This window comes from Lemur catta, chromosome 16 (genome assembly GCF_020740605.2).
Source record: "Lemur catta isolate mLemCat1 chromosome 16, mLemCat1.pri, whole genome shotgun sequence".
Classification (NCBI taxonomy): Eukaryota; Metazoa; Chordata; class Mammalia; order Primates; family Lemuridae; genus Lemur; species Lemur catta.
In genome coordinates, this window is record NC_059143.1 from 40,465,595 (window position 1) to 40,488,360 (window position 22,766).

At 36.0% G+C, this 22,766-nt stretch overlaps 1 protein-coding gene across 15 annotated transcripts in view; it reads right to left on the reverse strand.

Annotated features, from left to right (window-relative positions):
- Window positions 1-22,766, reverse strand: part of TCF4 (transcription factor 4) — a 339,457-nt gene that overhangs the window by 248,588 nt on the left and 68,103 nt on the right. For 2 of the 15 annotated variants that reach the window (XM_045527881.1, XM_045527880.1), the window contains exon 1: window positions 17,390-17,582. The exons of the other annotated variants lie outside the window; for them this stretch is intronic. In XM_045527881.1, the coding sequence (XP_045383837.1) occupies window positions 17,390-17,408 (19 nt within the window). In that variant the 5' untranslated portion in view covers window positions 17,409-17,582. Of the gene's footprint in view, window positions 1-17,389; window positions 17,583-22,766 lie in introns of those variants that run through there. 15 annotated transcript variants of the gene reach the window in all.

The following is a 22,766-nucleotide window of genomic DNA, read 5'->3' on the forward strand; positions in this document are numbered from 1 at the left end:
GGATTGATTCTAGAAGCAGAGAGTATTTCCAACTTTAATTTCTTCACCGTTTGAACTTAATGTTCATGCTCTGCCACAGAATCATTTATATGCACATTTCTTTAATTTCTTTAGATTTCCTGGGATATATAAACAACAAAAAGTGTATTTAAGATAGTTTAAGAGTAGTCTGAGTTCCAGAAAAGAAAAAAGTCGTGGAGTTAAACTTTTTCTTTCTTCCTTATAAAGCCTCTAAAAACATTTATACATTCTTTTAAACAAAAATTATGTACAACCTTTAAAACGTCATTGTTTAGATCTAAAGAATTTCCCAGATTATTTTCTACTTGCTGTAATTTAAGTAAACATGCCATAGAAAAACACAAGCTGGGGGCCGGAGTGGGGGCAACCGGGCCTAAAGCTCAAGTCTTCTTTTTATCTCCATAGCGAGTATGAGACTCTGATGGCCTAGAGATAGATTTTACTTGTCCTGCACAGACTCCTGGAGATGCTGACTGATTAAATGTGAAGTGTCTGCTTCACTCACTGACATGACCTGGCTGGAGCCCATGCTGTCAAGACCCTGCTCTATAACTGCTGGTTACCACTGTGACCAAACTGTTAAAAGGGTAAGAGGAGGAAAGACATAAATTAAAAAATAAAAAAAGGCCTCTCTTAAGGAATGGGGAAAAGCCATAAATAGAGGCCCCACATCTTCATTGACATAGCTGCCAACAGCTGCAAAGATACAGCTATCATTCGGTGTTAAAACATTTGGGAAGTTAGTTGACTTTGCTATCTGTTCACATATTACAAGTAGTATTTCAAGAGGACAGGACTGTCAGCATGGGTGGCACAGCGACCCCAGGAAACTGTCCTAAACAAAGTGAAAGGATTAGTGACCAGTATTTTAAAAACAAGAAACTAGATACCACTACCAACTTGAAAGGCTTTAAAAAAAAAAAAAAAAAAAGAACCTTTAGGGCCAAGTTTGCATTTCACAAAATTGTTTTCTGCAGAATGTTCCACATGGGAGGTATTTCAGGAAAAAAGGAGTTCTCTGGTCAAAGCAATTTGAGAATCATTACAAATTATATCACTCTCTTGGGGTGTTTTACAATATTTAATGAAGAATGTACTCAAAATAAAATTTCTATTAACATGTCCTGAAACAAGGTTTTTAAAAATGCTGGTCTATGTTGTGCTTTCAGAAGGTTCAATAGGAAAAGGGGAGTAATTGAAGTTATATATTACTGATTTGTGAATTATAAGAAATATGTTAAAAGCTAATAAATGGAATGTAGTATAGAGTTCAGTACTTATGCATCTCCTCCTTGATAACTCTTGAACGCAGAAAAATGTAGGAAAATTAATCTTCAAATTATTTAATGTATATTATAAATCTATATCTATTTATATTAATATATATTTATCATAATTAAATCATTATAAACTAATAATGCATAGTCAAAGTTAAATATCCAAAGACTAAAACTCCTTTGTCTCTCTGCAAAGAACGTGACAGTAAGTTCTTGCCTTCAGTTTCCGTGGACTTTTGCTAAGCCAGTCCCTGATCCAATTTTATTTCCCCAGGTCAGTGATCCTCCACCTGTTCCATCAACCCAAATATAAACAGCAAGATATACATTATACGCATTGAAATTTGTAAGTTGGTGAAACCAAGAAGCTTAGACTATTATAATATACTGGACTTGAGGTCAGACTTCATTTTGTAAATATTTTCCTCATTTTTATAAGACTTTGCATTCATGCTATTTAAATATTATGTTCTTAAATAATTTCTGTAGTCAGCACTGACAGCTAGATTTTTACTTTTTACTGCTTTGGCCAAAACACAGCAGTTTATTTGTAATATCTATGGATACACACACACACACACACACACACACAAAGAAAGTTTTGTCATGAATGTACAATCAGGAAGAAAAAAAGTTAAACAGTTTTAGCCAATACAGGCTCTTCTCCAACCAATAAAGTAAACACAAACTGTTCATATATTCTATTTAGAAAGAAAAAAACGATATCCTGAGTGAAAACTATGGAATCAGATGAAACGTGGCTTGGATGCACATAGAGGAAAAATGGCCAGTGAGAATAAAGGGAATTCTCAGCTAAACAGAGAGTCTTTTAAGATTAGTATTATGATTTAAGTCTACTTCAAAATGGTTTCAGCCTTATTAAAATTACATTAAAACTAGGCTTGATGCATTTGCATTTAAAGGATTGCCTCACACTACTTAGCAGGCAGTGAATTCCGTCCCCATTGATTTATAGTATTAGGGCACTACAATCACAGACATTTTTCAGGATAAAGGACAATAATACTCTGAACAAAGAGGTTTAAGGATGCAAGTCATCAAGAACGTGAATAAGAGAACTACATTTATTTGCACAGTGGAACACACTCACCTGCAACATTAAGACAACCGAAGAATGCTAGACAAGGGAATTATTATTCTATTACATGTGGTCCTTACCAGAAGGACCACATTCAATCAGGAACATTGTACCCTTGTAAGAGCATAAATCTTGAAAAGGAAAGAGATAATAAACTTTTTTTTTACTTTAAAGTGTCTCAGTTAAAGTTATTAACTTTGATCCTTTCAATCCTATTCTAAGAGAAAGGAGTATCTTATTGCAAAGGAGTATCTATAAAGATCTGAAACAGATAATGAAGGCTTTCTTTAAAAAAAAAATCTACACAAAGCAACACAGCTCAAAGAAGTGGGAGTCTTTGCTTTCTTTTTAAATGAATATAAATGCATTCTTAGGTCTGGTTCTTTAATCATTAAGAGCTCAACCACAGGGTTACTAACTTTATTATTTTAACCAATTCAAAACCTGTTTGATTCAGACTGTGGACTCATTTAAGCCAGTAGATGAGTTTTTTCATTGTTTTGCACCAAGTGAATTATCAAAAACCTACACTAACACTAACACTACACTACACTACCCTACACTACACTAACAGAATCTAAAACCAGAACCGAAGTCCCCCATCCAGGTCACACTTAGCCAGCCCATGAAGACAGTGGAGAATACAAGAAGGTGTTTGAGGGTACAGAGAAGTTCTTAAGTTAGCTCATCAGCCACTTATTTCTACCTCCAACTGTAGAATAATTTAATTCTTTAATCTTGTCCTAAACATACAGAGATGTGAAAGAACTTTGGAAAGTTCAAAGTGTTATGCAAAACCGTTAGGATCATTTAATCATGAGAGACGTTGAGCCAAGTACCAGGTTTTATGAGATATAATTCTGTTGTACGGTTTCCTTATTAAAAGAAAAATGTGAATGTAAAAATTCCTGGGGGCTGCAAAAAAGTATATTTTTTTAAGGACAAATGTTTTTAGGAACAACCAAATCAGTTGCTGGAGATTTCATGCTTTCATTCATTATTTTCAATATCAACACAGCAGATAAAGAAAGAAAATACATTTAAAAGGCAGGACAAAAATGGACAAGTGAGATTAATTTTGTAGAAAACAGCAACGTCGTAACATTATATACCAGGCAGCAATTTCTGTAACAGCCATATAACTTAGGCCTAAGAGAAGCAGCTATTTTACATGGCCCTTTAATTATAAAAAGAAATGTATATTCATTAAAAAGACAAATATTGTTAAATTTCTGAATAGTCTGAATAATTCTGGATCTGTCCTTTACATGAAAGAGAATGGTATGGCATTTTTCTTTTTAATTGAAAACGGAGTCATCTGAGCTTTTCCCTATTTTTCCCTTTCCTAGGTTTGGGCATTGATAAATATCTTCATGTCCTCTCTTTGCCAGCTTCCTAATTTTCAACCACAAGCCTACTATATTGTGACGCATGTTTTTCAGAGAAATAAAACCCAGAGACGTGGTAAATGCAAATGGGATCAACAAAACCACTACAGCACAAGCCTTTAATGCAAGGCAGAGGAAGGAAAGTCAACGCTCAAAGTTTTCATACAGCTAACTCTGTTTATAGCTGCCAAGGAAAGAACCTAAATTCAAGTGCTTTATAACTGTTACAAATTGTGCCAAAGTACAGTGTGTTACAATAAATTATGAAGCTTATCTAAATTATAAAAGTAATTAAACTTTCCTCAGATACTCATAATTCTGCCCTCCATAAATTTTCTGTTCATTGCATATTCAATAGCTATGTGTTCCAGTTAAACAAAAAACAAAATTAAAAAAAAAAAAAAACCTAAAAAAGAAAAGGAAAGGAATAATCTCTTTCCAAGAACAACCATGCACATATAGGCTTGGTTATATATCTAAATTCCGGAAATGCATAAACAATGACTTTCAAGAACTTCAAACCATAGCAAATGGTAATAAAATATTTATACTAGAAACAATTCTCTTAGAGCTTTTTTGTAAAGTTTTGTTTTCCTCTTATTATTATAGACATTTGTTTTAACATGAGTTTTCTCCTCTATCCCAACATTTCCTACTGCTGTATGAAGCCATAAATCTTTGTTAGCATATTACTGTACAATCTGTTGCAATAATAACAAAAATAATGAAAGCCATATCAATCCAGTTATATGGTCCTTGCCATTTGCAATCAACTCCCAACTTCTTTATATATTCTAAATGGTAAAATATATACAGGATCTATCAACTGCTGAAACACAGCAGTCTAGAATGGAATACTGCTCAGAATGAAACTGAACAGGAGCTGTGAAATTACCCAAAAAAAAAAAAAAAAAAAAAAGTTTAAAGCCACAAGAAAGTATGTGAAAGAGGATACCATTTCCACCATTTCCATGTTTAAATTTAAAGAAAAACTCAAAATGATATCTTGATATTCATAAGGGGGAAAAAAAATCTCTTTTCAAAAGGTTTAACCACATTCCCAGTGGGAGCAAATCAGCAGAGCAGGTGGGTTAGTGATGAAAGAAACCCTTGTTGTATTATAAATATCTTCAATAATTAGCAACCATGATGAACAAACTTTAAAAAAGCATATAGGTTAAAGGCCAAGTTTGTCAAAAGTTTCTCAGGATTTTGTCTGATTTTTTTTTGGGTACCTGGTTTCTCAATCCTAAATTAGGCACCACTTCTATTTCAGTACATATTCCAATTTAACAAAAACATTTATTTTATAAACAGAAAAGGAAATGAGCTTGAATAAGATATATTTATGCAATTACCATATCTAATAGCCAATTATGTGTCCTCACATGAACAGATAAATAATATATGCACATACATTTATCAATCTTGTCTGGGAGGGAAAGAAGAGAGAAGAAATTAAAAGAAGAACAAACTATTATATACGGCATGCAGTTTTCATTATTTCATATTTGCATAAGGGACTGCAATATTTGTCTTCAATAAAGCTACCAATTGTAAGTAATTGGTTTAGATATTTTTAAACCAAACTAAAATATACAAGTTATTAGTTATATCATTCAACCTGGCACTTATACTTGTTATAACTACTAACATTTGTTCCCCTGATTTTGTAAAATAAAAGCAATGGGAATGTTCAAGTTCATACAAAGCTATTAAAACATTAATTATTTTACCATCAAGTTAAATATTTTCAAAAACAGAATATATCACAATATCCAGGGAGGAGAAATTATGAGAATAAGAGAATCGGATCAGATGTGGTATACTTCTAAAGTATCCATTAACTAAAGCTACATGAAACTGGAAGAGGGAAAAAAAATCTGACATCCACGTGAATACCAAATTAATTCATTATGATCAGTGCTACTACAATGAACACAAAATTAATTCATCACAGTGGAATACACAAAGCACTACCCACTTGTTATACCTACTGACAAAAAATAACAGGACGATTATCCTCCACCAGGGTGACACACATGGCCATGGGCCCTGCTGGCTTGTCAGTCACATGAGGGTTTCCTTCCCTGGGAGTCTACACCAAGATTTTTTTTTTTTTGCAAGGAGGCTCTTTATCAATCGCATTAAATAAAAGCATAAGGTGTGAAGACCTGCATTACCAATGGTTTTCCCTACCCTGTTGCTCCCTACAAGGGCTAGATCCAGGGTGAGACAAGTGAAGCACCTTGGTATAATATTTAAGGGGTTGCTTGCACTCAGGTTTCTGCAAGGGTAGACCCACAGCTTGCAGGACTCCAGCAGTAAGTCCCTCAGCCCCTACATATGCTGCAAGCCTAGACTCTAAAGCATGACCACCTCCCTTAACTGGGAACCCAGGGCTCCTGCCATATAAGCCTAGACCCAGACACTCCTGACACCTGCCAGTGTCACAGCCAAGGTCAGCTGTCTTCTCTAAGGAAACCTCTTCAGATGTCAGTCTCTTCAGAAATCCTTATGTATATTTATGAGGTCTAGACCATCAGGATTCTGGGGTCTTCCACAGGACTCTGACAAAAGATACACAAAAAGTGAGAAGGGTTAGTGAATCTTCTCCTCTCTAGTGAAGAGGAGCGGCTGCTGACTTTTCTTCTCCAACACCTTCAGAGATGCCAGGACTTGGCACCTGAACCTCAGGGGCTCTGTCTACTTTCCACTTCTGTCACCAACTTAAAGACCAGATTGGTGTTTTAAGGACGTCTTTCCTCATTAACTTCAAGGTGGAAAGTTCCATGTTAAGACAGAAGAGAACTCTTTCCTACAGAGGATCCATTTCTCCTTGGTAATGAGCAACTTGAAGTGACCTGTACCTTTTTCCTTTTATTTGTAAATATCCCTTAAAGCCAGCGAATGCTTCAATACCGGTGGGCAGCTGGGAAGTATAATTCTCATGTACCTATCTACAAGATTATTCTTAGGGAAATTTTTCCTCGAGAAGGTTTTTGTTTACTTGTTTTTTAGATATTCAAGGATGGGCTGATATCAGACCCTTTCCCTGAACAGGACTATGAACTACAAATGTTAGTCATTGCAGTGAAAGGCTCCAATGTAATGTCACAACTTGCAAAAGAAGAAACTTGTTTATTCAGAATATTTCTTGGGGCACACAGGGATTCAAAAGATGGATACTCTTTCCTTTGCTAAACTGCTGTCCTGCTCTTCTCCCTTATTGCTTAGCCTTTGTGGGGTGCTAATGCTATACCAACACATCTGCACATCACAGATGTGGTACTCAGGTAGGAAGAAACAGGAATCTGCCACAATATGAGAGCAGAGCATTCTATTCCCACCTGAGAACAAGGTACCAATAAATGCAAAAGTCTTCGTGGAGGCAGTAGGCTTAAATTGTCTGTGTGTGGTTAAAGAGACACAGAGAAGAGTTTTTGTACAGGGTAAAGCACCTTCCAAAAGAAAACTAGCAAGGACTTTTTCAGCTAAACCTAGCTCCGTTTGTTTATGGAGGACAGAAGTACTCGACTATACATTAGAATAGCCAGGGGAGGTGATTCTGGGGAGGTTCTTAAACTCCCCAATTTAACTGGAGGTGAGGTCAGGCATCAGGTATTTGTTCCCCAAGCTCTGTAGGTGATTCTAATTTGCAGCCAGGACTGCACACCACTGATACAGAGGCCAGATGGCCATATATCCTGTACCTGCGGAAAGAGAGTTTTACTATGAGGGGACACAAATCAGTGAGTAGCTTCCAAGCCCGACTGGCTATCCATATCCCACGGGAGCTTTTATTAAAATACAGCCTCCCAGGCCCTGCCCCATACCTACTGAATCAGAATCCCAAGAAATGGGGTTCAGCAATGTCTGTGTATTTAAAAAACAATCTTCAGGCACGTTTTGATGGTCAGCTGGGGCTAGGACCCCTGGCCTGGATGAAATTCGGAAGCTCTTACCCCTAACTTGGTTGATTTCCAACAGAATGCTTCATGTCTGGATGGGTAATCTTAGCCTGCCAGGGAATTAGGAATGGCAGGGGAAAAGGGTGGAGGAGGGGAGAAGTATTTAAGAAAAAAATAAAGAGAAAAGAAATTTAAGTGTCCTCTAAGCACCCACAAGTCTGCTTCTTAAAGTGCTGATAATGAGCAGTGTGTGCTGAAAAGACCAATGGAACTAAATTCTGTACCAGTTCATTTCGGCACATCCTGTTTATACGACTATTTAATGAGTCATTCAGCCAGGATGATTTTCTGTCTGAATATGTTAATTGCCATTTTTTTTTCATAGCTCTCTATTAAACAGTACAGATAAAATAGGCATGCTCATGTTTTTAAGCGCTATCAGTCTCTCACCCTCCAGGGAGTGGGCCACAGGAGTGAATAAGGGTAAACTTCTTTTTTTTTAAAAAAAGTGTTTAATTCTTTTAACATATATTGGCATTTGGGACCCCACTTCAATTCAAAAGCATATGTTAGAGTTAGCATTAAAGTGAAAATGAAATGAGGTGGTTCTCCCCATATGCTACTGGCTTCATTATATCACAAAGAATTAGCTCGAATAAGGGGGCAACAGTGGGCAGCCCCCTGATGACAAGTTCCCCCACTTCTAGGTCAGTGTGGATATCTGAGGAAAGATAAGTGACAGGAAAACAGAAAATTTCTGACTCCCTCTGATATTCCTTTGCAAGTCAGTGTATAAAATGATTTTAATCATTAAGTCAGAAGCCTGGAAGATCTAGGCAATGGGGCAAAGGTCTAGTTAGTATTTTTTTTGGTTGGATTATATTTAATAAGTGAATAAGCGAATTCATGTTTATATTTTATTTATTCCCAAAAGAAGCAGAATTTAGAAATGTAAAATTCTGAAATGGCAGTGGCTAAAAGTGAAATAATAACCATCAGTGGAAAAAAGCCATATTCTTATGCACATCATCACTTAATAAATCAAGCCATTATTAATATTCATTTTAGCATTTATGCAGTTTCCAGGGCCTTAATTTAAATTTTAAGCATTTACATTAAACAAAATACATATCATTATACTATTGCATTTGGAAGCAAAAAAAAAAACCCCACACACAACCAACCTCAAGGCCATAACAACATATTTTACTCTTAACTGCTTTGTTTACAAATATTAAATGGTCAAATTAATAGTGTTCTGAATGGCTTTTTGACATCTCAAATTTTTCACCAATGAAAATAAAGCAACCAAAGAGATGAAACTCCAGTGGCAAAGGTTTATTGGTCTTTGTACCTCATTAAAGGGACTTTTATAAATCACGTTTGTTCTTTTGAGTAGCAACTAACACGGCTGAAAAGGACAGGTTGAGTTTTAAAAGAGACAGATATGACCTAAAGGGAACACATTTTACTGTAGTGAAATAAACTGAGGAAACAGTTAGCAGATTAAAAACCCCTTGAAAGGAAGCATCATCTTTGGGAGGAAAAAAAAAATCTTCGCTGAGGAAAACAGCTGGAAACAGGAAGCTTTTGGGCTTTCATCCTCCCTGCTTTGATTCCACCGCACTCCCATATCATGAAAAGGCAAAGAGACTGATTTCAGCTGGGCCTTCCTTCCACAGACTGGGGGAAAGGCTTTGTGGAATGTGAGCGGCCCCATCCAGAAGTCCCCCGCCCCACCCCAATTGTACAAACACCAACAAAGACCTGGCGAAAGAGAAATGGCGAGAGATAAGTAGCAACTCAAAAATAGTGTTTTACAGGTTTTCACAATGACAGAATATCTGCTAGTTGTTTCCCTCAGCAAATCTCATGTGAATTTGCAATCTCCTAAGTGAAAAAAGAACCCAGACAGATACCGCTAACTACGATGGGTTTTCTTCTCTCCACACTTGTTGGTCATTTTTTCCCATTATGGAAAAAAGGAGTAAGATAGTATAACCTCTTCTGTTCTTAAATCTAAAGTCACTGAATTCTAGTTTTGACTATGTTTACATATCTAAAGTCACTCTATTTAGGTATCCAAAGACCAACAAACCTTTGCCACTGGAGTTTCATATGAGATGTGTCCTGTTGGTCATGTCATAGAGACATTTTCCCCACTGCTACCTTGAAAATATTTTTATTACATTTACCATGACATTTAAAGGACAATGCAGCACAGTAAAGGAAAGCTTGGGTTAGAAGTTTAGGTCATCTTTGGTAACCGGCTAATGAAGCGGCTCAATAAACAGATCATACAAACCTAACACGCTCAAGTCACAATTTATTCTTTTGTTGCTATATTGGGATGTCTTTTAAAGCGGGAATTACAAAGCCAGACAATAAAGGGAAATGTAAATATAAAACTCTGACTTTGAAAACTGCAAACAATGGCATTATAAAGCAGTACCTATATAATATCTCACATTCTTCACAAAATAGAACTGATTTACATACAAGTTAAGGAAAGGAACTTCCAGGCAAGTTACATACAAGTTAGGGAATTAACTAATTCTTTTCTCTAAAGCTATTCTTAATAGACAGGAAAATTTCACAGCATAAGAGGTTTCAAGCAGGATATGTAAAATGAATATTAACTTCATCTTAACAGACGGCTTAAAGTAGGTGTCTTCAAATTTTCACCCTTACAGTGGAATACTTTGATTCCATGGTAACATTTCAATTTCTAAAAAATGTCTACTGTTGACACTTGGTATGTGCCACCTTCTTACCAATGGATATTAATTACCTTTGATTTACCCATATTCACACTGAATGTCTTTTATTTGAACGACCTTACTTACTAGTGAAAAAACAGTATAACTTTGAGAATACTCATGTAAGGTGATTTTAACAGGAAAAGTCTCTAAAATAAAAGTGATTATCACCAACAGAGTAAAATAATTTAGTTATTCATGTTCAACTTTGAAGGTCTATTTCCTAGTCAGAAACAATGCAATGGGTATCAGAAATAGAAAATTTTGATCACCATACATTCCTGGCAATTCCAAGTTAGAAATGTATAAATTCAGTCTGGATTCTCCATAATTTTGATGTCAACAACTTCATCATCATCATCATTATTACCACCAACCCTGTTCTGTATTTGTAAACAGAATTTTCATATATTATTTCATTCATTCTCAAAAAAAAGAACACCACCAAAAACCTAAGAGGAAGGCAGAACAGGTACTCTCCTCCTTATAGCATAGATGAACAAACCAAGCCCAAAAAGCTGGCAAGCCTGACCAAGGTGGCAGAGATATTAGTGATAGTGTTCAGGCCTCTGGCAGAGGTCTTTGTGGTACACCATGAATGGGAACCTAATCCTGATTCATAACCTCCACCAATCCCTAGAAAACAACCAGCTCAAGTACCACAATTTTTAGGTCATGTTACAGAATTCTTGTTATTTCTAACATGTTCCCAGGGAATTCTGTTTCATTAGGCAATGACAGTAATATGGCCATGTGCACTTAACATATAGCAGGGAGCAGAGAATGGCACAGTAAACTTTTCTTGGAAATCTTTTCTAATTGCCTTAATACACACTTATTTCCTCTGCTTATCTAAATATGTATTCATTCCATAACATTTACTGATCATCTATAAGGAAACTAGGCCACTGTCAAGACTCTAAGTCTAAATCCACAAATGCTGCTCCCATGAAGTCTACAAAAAAAGATAAGAAGTGTACACATGGAAGAAAACAGAACTCACATCTGTTGAACATCTATGAAGACTACACCATTTCCAAGCTTATCTCTTGAATCATTATAACAATTGTGTGAAGATGGAAACTGAAGAGTGGTAGCTACTAATAACTTTTGCGGCACCAGGCTCTCTTAGGAAAATTAGAAAGCCTACTAATATTTACATGAAAGTAGCTAAACATTTTAATCACTAAAGTTATGATATGCTGATAAGTGCAAACACTATGTTTCCTCAATGCTTTAGAGAAAATATGATTATATCATAAACAATTTAATCTTTTCCTCATAATTTTAATCCACCAAGGCTTTGATTTAGAAACAAAATAGAGGAAGCAAATCACTGTACAGCCGAACATTGGTATCAATACCAAAAATAAACTGAAGCACACAAAAAACCAAACTGACAGAGCTAGAACATCCTTGGTCATGCATATTCACCGCTCCTTCCTGCATCCACCCGATACACAGGATGCCCACACTGCCTCTGATTTGTTGTGTCTACTGGAAAAATGGACTGCAGTACCAACTTTAGGAACCAATCAAAGTATTAAAACAAAACAGACATCCTCTCCCATATTTGGCAGGAAAACCCTAATTCAAATATTCCAAGCTTCCCCCAAGAACAAGCAATTATAAGGTGCAGAAAGGCAATGGTTTTAAAACAACACGCTAATCCTAATATTAGTACCTTGAAAAAGGAAAACTGCCAAGATGTTGGAATAATGCCCAGTTATCCGTCTTACCTACAGCAATAAAACTGTCCTATAAATGTGAACAAGACAGTTAGGATACATTTTGGAGCTAGGTTATTGGCATTTTTTTCCACCTCGCCATTCCCTAGGAGAAAATGCCTGACCTATGCAGGCAAAACACAGCAGATGGTAACCCAGCCCGCTACCAAGAGTACTTAGTCAATCCAAATAATTCACACAAAAATGAAGCAAGATGTTCAATGATTTATGGTCCTGATTTCACTAGATAATTATGGAATCCGGCTCTTCAACAGAGCCACCTTTTTATTGTCATATGCTGAAGAGCTAGCTAAAGTGTCTAAAAACAATATATTATTATACTGCTATTAACAATAAAATAATTACTACATAATTTTTAATAACATCATAATTATTATTATAGCTAATAATTATGACAAGGTACTCGTGTAATTTACAAGAAATAACTTATTTATTCCTCATTACAATTCTATGAAATGACTACCCCCTCTGTGCAGATAAGAAAACTAAAAGATAGTGACTTGAACAAATAACTGTGACATGGAGAACGAACTCTCAAATCCAGGAAGCTTAGATCTGGTCACTACAATGGTATGGGAGTGGGTTTAATCTAAACATTACTGCAAAATAAAAAACAAAATGTGTTTACACAGAAAGAATACCAGACTGGTTCAATGGCCTGAGTTTTAGACCTGGCTGTTCACTGTGTAATCTCAATAGAGACACCTCTTGGAGCAATGGTTTCTTCATCTGTGAAATGAAGGAGTGAATTAGAAGCTGGAAAGCTTGTTCTTCCACTTTTAAAGATTTCAGATTCTGAGGATAACTCCTAATCTCAGCTTTACTTAAAGACCAGATCATTTTTTGTCATTGTTCCAGATCTAGAAATACTGATCACTCACAGTGGCAATCAAACCGCAGCAGCTTCTCTCTGGTTCAATGGTCCTCATCCCACGTGATTCTATTATATTAATAAAACTACACTTCCTCTCTTTGCAGAGAGGATTAGGCCATTTTTCTAAAAAGTATACCTCCAATAAACCCAGGAGGACCTGAGGCTGCTACTTCCAGATTCCTAGGTAAAGGCAGAATCAGATTTTTGGTTAAAAAAATTTTATAAATATGAGTGTGTGTGTGTGTGTGTGTGTGTGTGTGTGTATGTATTCAGGAAACCTCTGATCAGCTTCCTCACCACACCTAACGGGTACAATGCACACTATCTGGGGGATGGGCACACTTATAACTTTGACTGAAATAGTAGAAAAACAATTTATGTAACCAAAACGTTTGTACCCCCGTAATATTCTGAAATAAAAATAAATAAACAAATAAATCAAACGGCATTTTCTTTCTACAAGATGAAGCTAAATGTTCAACAGAAAAACATCAGCTATGATAGTGCACACATTAAAATGCCCACATGCAACACACGTACACAATCACAACAAAGATATTTCCACAAGCAAGCAAACACTCATTCAACACAATTACAGTAGTCCCCCCTTATCAGAGGCGGGTACATTCCAAGACCGCCAATGGATGCCTGAAACCTCAGATAGTCCCAAATCCTATATATACTATGTATTTTTCTATATATACATACCTATGATACTTACACATCTATGATATAGAGTATATTTATATATAATTTACAAATGAGAGTAACAACAATTAAGTATTATTGAACAATTATAACAATATACTGTTTATAATTTCATGGATAGAAGATTTGTTACATTTGTTCTTACCCTAAATCTTAGAAACCTCAGTCTACAATTTCTTTTCTTTCCTTATTAAGTCAAGAACTTTCACCTTTTCACTTAAAGGGAGCACTTTACAAATTGCCAGCATCACTACTCTTGTGTGTTGGGGCCATGAGTAAGTCAAATAAAGGTGACTTGAACTCAAGCACCGCATGTCGTATCCCGACAGTCAATCTGATAACCTACTAAGTAACAAATGGGCAGGGAGCACAGGTAGCCAGATCCGCTGGACAAAATTCAAGTCCTGGGAGACACAGAGCAGGATGGCATGAGATTTCATTCTGATACTCAGAATGGTGTGCAACTTCAAACTTAGGAGTTTTGTTTATTTCTGGAATTTTCCATTTAATATTTTCAGACTGTGGTTGACCAAAGGTAACTGAAGCTGAAGAAAACGAAAAGGCAGATAAGGGGGTACCAACGTATTCTAATTATCTTTTTTGCTTACCTAAGAGTCACATACTTTTTCTATGCAGTTTAGTTGCATATTAATAGGCAAATGTACATGTGTAGATGGAGAAGTGAACACTTTTACTCCCACGAGGCAGCAGCTATGGCAGCAGCCACAAAGGTAACTGCTGAATTCTTACCTAGGCTGAAACACTGTTGGGTAGGAGTGACGGAGAAGATTTTGGGGTGGATCATGTGTGTTGGGGGGTAATCTGTCAAGTAACTGTTTGGGTTCAAGTGTTGGTGTTGACAAGTTTGCCCCAGCTTTTGCTCCTCTAAAAATTCCCTAGGATGAACTAGCCCTTCTGGGCACTCACTCCAGTAAGATGGAGAAACTAACCTACGTAACCTGGGACTACAACCAGGAAGAAAAGCGGAGGCTAATTTGTTGCTTATAAAGTCTCATCCTCCAGTTCATGTTCACCTGGAACAAATAACAGAACCAGTGGGGGACAGAGAGGCCCTGACCAGAGGACCAGTGATGGGGGGAAAAGGTGGCTGGGGGAGAATTTTCCCCCAATACACACAATACACCCCCCAAGCCTTCTCCCACCCCCTCCTCCAACAAAATGCCTCTTGAACACCTTATTATATGATATGTGCAAGTGCAAACTCATTCTTATTTAAAGTGAAAGTAGAAGCATCTTTAGAAAACTGTGCTGCTTTAAATTGATCTGTAATCCATGTCCATCCTGCCTTGCCTTCTAAGCAGGCTTCTATTCCTAAATCTTCCGACGTTATAGCAATTCTATTGCTACCGCTCTAAGAATGGTTTTTCAATGCCAATATTTTGTTGAATTTTCAAATGTAATTATTATTTCTAATAACTGAGAAATTGCCCCATTATATTTTTCCTCTCTAAAATTCATCATGCTAATAGGTTAAAATACTTGTTGAGACATTACTATGCGTCAAACGCTGTTCTCAATGCTTTACATGTATTAATTCATTTAATTCCCATTGCCCAAAGAAGCAGGTACTTGCATTATCCTCAATTTGCAGAGAAATTAAATAACTGTGTTGCCCCAGATTACAGGTAGTAAGAGGTAGAGCTGAGATCTTAAGCCAGAATCCATGCTTTCCAGGCTGCCCTTCCCAGCTCACACTTGCTCTCTAATAATAAAATACCAGAAATCTGTACAGTAAACATCCTTTTATTCCTGGGAACACTTAATAACAAACTGCAAATAACAAAACCGCAATATGAGCTAAGTGCTACAAGTCTTCATTTCACCATCCCTATAAGAAATTTGTTTACTTTTAGAAATTGTGTGCTGACTTAAAAAAATCCAAACAAAATTTAAATCGTATTTTGATTAACTGTTAAACAGAGTATCTGAAATAAACATTAGAGTAAATCTTCCTAGGAAGACTTTTGTATATTATTAAATCTTATAATATTTTAAACAGGAAAAAAAAACTCCATTTCTGACTTCGAAAAGTTGTTGACCCTTGAATAATCCACACCAAAAATCAGATGAATTGGAATTTAAATATATCTATGTGTCTTATTTCTGTAAGTACTCAAGGAACATGACTGTCAACTTACTATCCCCAAAGTATTATGGACGTGGGGATAGTAAGTTGTTAGACACAGGGCAATGTTAGACACAAGGCAGGTTTTTAAGTACTACTGTTAGGGTACTATGATATAAAAAGCTTTGATATCATCTAAGTTATTCTCTTCTCTGATAAAACTATAGTTACCTAAACACAAGCAGGAGCAGCAACAAAAAACATACACAGACACACACACATACACAGACAACAACCCAGTTCAGATGCTAGCACCGCTACTTGATTTTTCAGTGTCAATTCACTGTGCAGACAACTACTCAGAAAATATTTGACAGCTCCCCTGACAGTATAGCACGTAGGACAGCAGCCCCCAGAATTATAAACCAAACTGATTTCTTTTTGAAAACTAGATTGCGGAGACATTGATCCCCACTAAAAATATAGTTTAAAGGCAACTCAGGTTATCGGGGGTGAAATCTCTAATGGCTTAATGTGATATCCAAAATGATTCCCCCAAATCTTAGCCCCTTTATACCAGAATAGAGGATTACCTCTAAATTAACATCATTCCTCATAATCTTGATTCAGAAGCACCTTTAGCCACCTAAACCTATCTCCTATAGGAATTCCATTAATCCAGACATTACTAAAGGTCTCAGCCAAAAATCAAAGGAAAGGGGGGGTGGGGAAATCACAGGAACTTAAACTGCTAGGACTCCAGCCAGGGAAATTCCTTCGATAATCAGTCCCTATCTTCACCCTGAAGCCTATCTTTGAAGGGTTGAAATAATAACTTTCTTTGGAATTTTTCATATATGAAAATGGCTGGAAAAAATTATCTAAAGCAATAATCCTAAGAAATAACTAACAGCAATGAAAGCAAGCAAAGGTTTTTTTCACCAACACTGGCCTTCCACTTTCTGACAGTGTATTTCATGTTGTCTCCTTTAGATTTCAACTAAACCAAAGAAAGCCAAGTCTCCCCTGATGTTCTATGCAGTTTCGCTTAATGAATAAGACTGAGAGTCACCACATCTCTGACTCAAGGTTAAAGGTTCACATTCATAACCTAAAACTCCAGATATAGCCATCCGTCTGCCCCTTTGACTGAGTCACAACGGAGGACCTAGGAAGATTTTCATTCCGCTATTTCTATCTAAAAACAGTCAGTCCATTTTCAGGCATTTTGATAGACATAGCAAAAAGGCTAGAGCTTTAAAAAGCAGAAACATTTATAATATTTCACATTACTTTCTCATACACATGTGGTACAACAAATTGATAGAAATTTTAAAAATATATCAAAGTATTACATGAATCCCAAATTCTAAACCAGGCATTTCAACCTGGAAGCCTTTCTAACAAGCCTGAAGTAAAAAATGTCCAGTGATTCAACTCCCGAGGATTCAGAAGTTGAGAGATCAAACATTTTAATCTAGACTAAGCTTTTAAAATACAAGTTATATAAATATTTACCTCCGTTGTCCTCTTCCATATGAACAGGAAGTAATAAATTCCCTCAATATATCTGGTGATTAAAACTCTAAAATACAAGTTATTGAACTTTCAAAGTTTGTGAACTAAGACCTCCAAGTAAAGGGACTTTATTTAAAGGAGTCTTCCTTGTTACTCTTCTATGCTTCATGCAAACAGAACACTAGTTAATGATGACTGTAGATTTTCATTTATTTGTATACATCAGTCAGTAGAAGGGGAAATGATATTGGCTGTGTGTTTATGAGCTACATTAGAAATTTGAACAATAGCAGACCTTTACCGAAACAAAAATAAAATATGAGTCAACAAGATCTTTGCCAAACAGAGGTCTCAGGACAGCCTTGTTCAGTCTTCTGGGAATCCCACTGCAATAAGCACAATAAAAGCAGGACGTGCCTCATTTCCTTCAACCGCTGAACATGCCTCTCCTGGAGATGTTTGTAAATTTCCTTCCTCTACGCATCAAGCTGGCAAACTGTCGTCATTTCTTTGGGGTAATAATATCCTGTTGATGTCTCGGTAGATCTGTTTTGAGTGTTTCTTCCACATAACACATATACTTTTAATATTATTTTTCAACACAATGCAGTAAATTATTTTGCAGCATATTTGAACACAGTTCAGCGAAGTATGACTAGAAGCAATGCAGGGCAGGAAATTCTAATAAAATGCTAGTTTTATTTTTGGATTTACAACTTAGATTTAAGTAATAAAGTCACTTCAACAGTAAAAAGCATTCTCTGCTTTTTCAGAAGCTGAAAATATTTACCTACACTATTTTAATAATGTAAAATGTTCTCATTCAATTCCCATGCTGGAGTTTGGGAAATTTCATACAGCATTAAAAAACTGACTTATAAAAAATGGCAACTCTTATTTTACTCTTATTTACAAATTGCACCAAGTACTTTAAAAACAGGGTTCAGAGTTCTAAATTCATTAGAGAAATTCACAAATTCAGTCAAACACACTGAGTGATTAAAAACTTTTATCTAAATAAATAATTGTTTCTCAAAACTTAAAATGTATTTGGACCTGACAGTATATTTCTTGGACAATGAATTTTTTACCTAAACTAAATAATTCCTGACTGAATCATATTTCTTGATGAAGTTATTACACATGATATAAAAGGAGAAAATTATACAGTGACAGTTTTAAAAAATAACACTGAAAAAGTAAAATAAAACCCACTCTCAACTAATGTAACTTGAACTTAGGCAGACATTCTGGTTCCAAAGACAGCAAAAGCTGATTTGTGAAATACTAAAAATAATTGATCATTGCTGCAAAGCACCAGATTTGGAACTAAACTAAATGGCATGTACCATTCACTGCAATTCCAGATAACACCTTATTTAACACATGAAATAAGAAACATGAACATGAAAACATGCTCAATATCATTAATAATCCAGAAAATGCCAATTTTTAAAAGAGCACAATCAGATACTATTTTTTAACTACCAAGTTAAGATAATGTAAATTGGCATGGCCTTCCTGGATAGCAAGAGGTAAGATATGCAAAGAGCCTTTCACCTAATAATTCTCTAGGAAACTATCCTAACAATATCCTTGCAAATGCACCAGTATATGTAAAGGTGTTCAAGACAGCAGTAAACAATAGCAAGCTGTTAAATAAATTATGGTAGATCCATATGATGGAATATTATGCTGCCCTTAAAAATCATGCTATCATGCTTTCAAAAACATTCAAGGACAATGGAAAATGCTCATGGTAAAATGTTAAGTTAAAAAGCAATATACAAATTTCATATTAAGTTTTTAAAAACAAAGAAAAACTAGAAGCTGTAGTCATCAAAATAATTAACATTGGCTCAATCCACAATTGAAGACATGTTATATTTTAATCAGAAAAAATAAAGTGGTATAAGTGTGTATATACATGTATATATGTATACAGTTCCTGACTTCAAGGATCTAATAGTCTATTATTAAACAATAATTAAAATCAAGTGGGCGTGGGGAGTGGGATGTATAGATGATTCAAGAATGGCAGGATATTGATAATGGCTGAAGCTATATGATGGCTACACGGGGGTGCATTTGGTACATGCTTGAACATTTTTCAAAACAAACAGAATCATAAAAGGCAAGGAAAATGTAGTGTGTCATAAGAGTTAGACCAATAAATACTATTAAAGTACAGAGATGGGAAAGATTGCCCCTGGAAGAGGTATTAGTACTTTTTTGAATCAACGCGCATATTAAGTGCTTGAGGGGAGCGGTGAGGACACTGAGCAAAGCAATACTGGGGAAAGGCAACTGGCCTGAGCATCCAGCCAGTGAATAACTGGTAACAAACACATGGAATCTAACTGCTTCTCCTAATTCAACAGAAGATAAAAGGGCATCAACTTATATATGTTAATCAGACTGTCAGTCACCTAATGAGTGAGCGTTCTGCCTATGCAAATCTTCACCTGGCATAAAACAGCATCATTGACTGGTGCAGACTTTTGGCCCCACCCTTGCTCACTGAAGGAAAACTATTCCTTTTACTGGATGGTGATTCCTGGGTAATTCCCATGGGTTCTTTATTCTCACAGGACAAAACCTCTCTGAGATCTAGGCAAGGCGAAGAGTGAGAAGACAAAGAGCTCATTTTTAAAATCCTGTACTCATCCCTTATCCTTCCCAGCCTTCAGCTGCTTATTTTTTTTTACATCAATAGCCCATCTCCATATAAATGTCTAATTTTGCAACACTTTATGTACCACAATATCTGTGTGAATGAGTCAGAATGCGCATTACCAAACACTGAGAATCTAGTTTTCCTAATATCTATTTTTGAAAAATTTTTTAAAAAGCCCATTGCTTCTTGTAATTTTTCCATAAATATCTAACTACTCTCAAAGCTACCATTGAGATTACAAATGCATCTTTCAGTTTGTTAAATTTCCATGACTGGTACTATAAACTTGGAAAATGCAATAACCTTTATTGGCTATAAAATACGATTTTGCTTTCTCCTACTAAAAAAAAAAAAAAAAGCTACTTAATCCTGAAGTAATACTTCAAAACCCAAATAATATTTTTTTTAAATTTTAAAACAGAACCACAACCTTTGATAATTCTTTATCTCTTGTTTCTCTATATAACAATCCCTAAAATCTTTTCATTGTCTTTGAAAATGCATATGCATGAAAGTTTGAGGCCAAACCGTCAGCATCACTGGTGGCCCCTGTTAATGTTAATTGAGTTACTGTAAACATGTAAATCCCCTTGTATAGAAAGAAGCCTGGCTTTTTCCTGCTATCCAAGACCAAACTATAATCTACAAAGATAAGTAAGATCCATGTTCTTGATTTGCTCTGCATGTAAATTCTTTCATTTAGATAAGCTCTTGATAGGTATTACTCTTGTGAAAGATCAAAAATCATTCTTCAAATGCCAGGTTCCCTCCTATCTTCCATCTCTCCTGGATTTCTACTGTACCCTTTCCCCTTTGTTAATGTTCTATCAATAATACCAAATTAATAAATACTGACATGCTTCATAACTATTTTGATGGCATCCTGTGGTGACAATGCAACAACAGGACTATTATGAGACCAAGCGACATGGCCTCCATGTTTACTTCCTGATAGAGACTCAATTATTGAGCATGTGTTTGGAAATATTACGCATTCATGCATGCACACGTGTGTGCATGTGTGTGCAAACCCACAAACAGAACACTCGCACCTACCACTGTGCTTGTCAGTACCCACAGCTGAGCACATGGGAAGACCTGAAAATTAATCTAGTGAAGACGAGAAACTGGAGACAGTTATTGCAAAGAAATCATTAAATATAAAACTTTTAAAGGAATACATAGCTGCTAATATCTCAGCTCTTGAAATTGGCTCTAACAGGTCCATTATAGTTAAAGCCTCTTCCACGGTGAACACTGCTCCAGGTAGCTTAAGCACTGAATTTTTTACAGACAGAAGCTTTTTGCAAGTAAAAAGCAGCAAATGAATAGAGGAAAAGATGATTTAGTAAAAGAGATATATGTAAAAATATACTGATGCACAAAGCAATGATATGTATTACTTCGTATTTATGATATTTATAGAATAGTGCAATCTTATATAATTCATATATCATTTGACATATGATTAATGCACATGTATGGTTTATTACTATTAATATTAACACCTAACAGTAGCTAAATATTAATTATGTGCCAGGTATAATGTTAATCAATATTTAACATGCTCATTTGATCCTGCCCTACCCTAAAATATACTGTATTACTTATTTTAAAGATGAAAACATCAGCAAGATTAAGATGTGGCCCAAGGTCCAATGCTTTAAAGAGGTCAAGCAATAGAAAAGCCAAAGCCAGCTCAGCATGTCACTGATAACTTTAAGGTGGAGTTTTGGGAGAGTGTTGTAAAAAGAAGCCAACTCATAGTACATTATACAGAAAATGTGGTGTGAGAAAACTTGGCTGTGAAAAGGAGAGAACAAAATAAGTCTCAAACTATAACGGATGGGGTGTGTTTTAATCCATCTTTAAATTTAAAAATCCATCTTTAATTTTAAGATGGGAGAACCTTGACCATATTTAAATGCTGAAGAGTTAGGGGAGAAGAGGAGGTTGATGACTCAGGAGACAGAGGATGGAAGATTCATGAACATGCCCTCAGATGTAAGAGGATGAAGAAATGGACACCGAGACTACAAATGTAGGCTTGATTAAACAGTCAAGCTGGCTTTAAAAGAAGTTTCCACAGAATGGTGGTGACGGTGGGTGTGTGCTAAAAAACAAATTTTAAAGGGGCCTTGAACAAGTTATTTGATGCTAAACTCAATATCCCTGACTCTTAAATGGGGCTAATAAGGTCTATTTAAAGTGCTTTGTAAAATGACATGTCTGAAAGCACAGAAACTGGTTCACGGAAAATGCTCATTAAATTTCACTTTAGACTTGCCTAAATCTAACATAATACACTGACTTTGAAAAAAAAGGGTTTATAATCAAAGTGAAGAGAAAGATAAAGCTTCCCATTGGCTGAACCCAACCAGAACAGTGAAAGAAAGGGGGTCCGATCATGGAACTGGGACAGGTTAGCCTCTTGGAGCACAGAGCACGACGGAGAGTGATCTGCAGGGCCTGATGAGGACAAAGCAGGGAACAGGATGGTGAATGTTAGAACAGGAAATGGTTATAATCTTCAACAGTGTGGTCAGGGAAGGCCTCACTGATAAGACATCTGAGAAAAGACTTGAGAAAGATGAAGGACCCAGTGATGGAGACCCTGAGGCAGGAGTGTTCCTGGCAGAGATAACAAATGCAAAGACCTGAATGCAGGAGCTTGCATGGCTGCGTGGTGTGTTTGAAGAA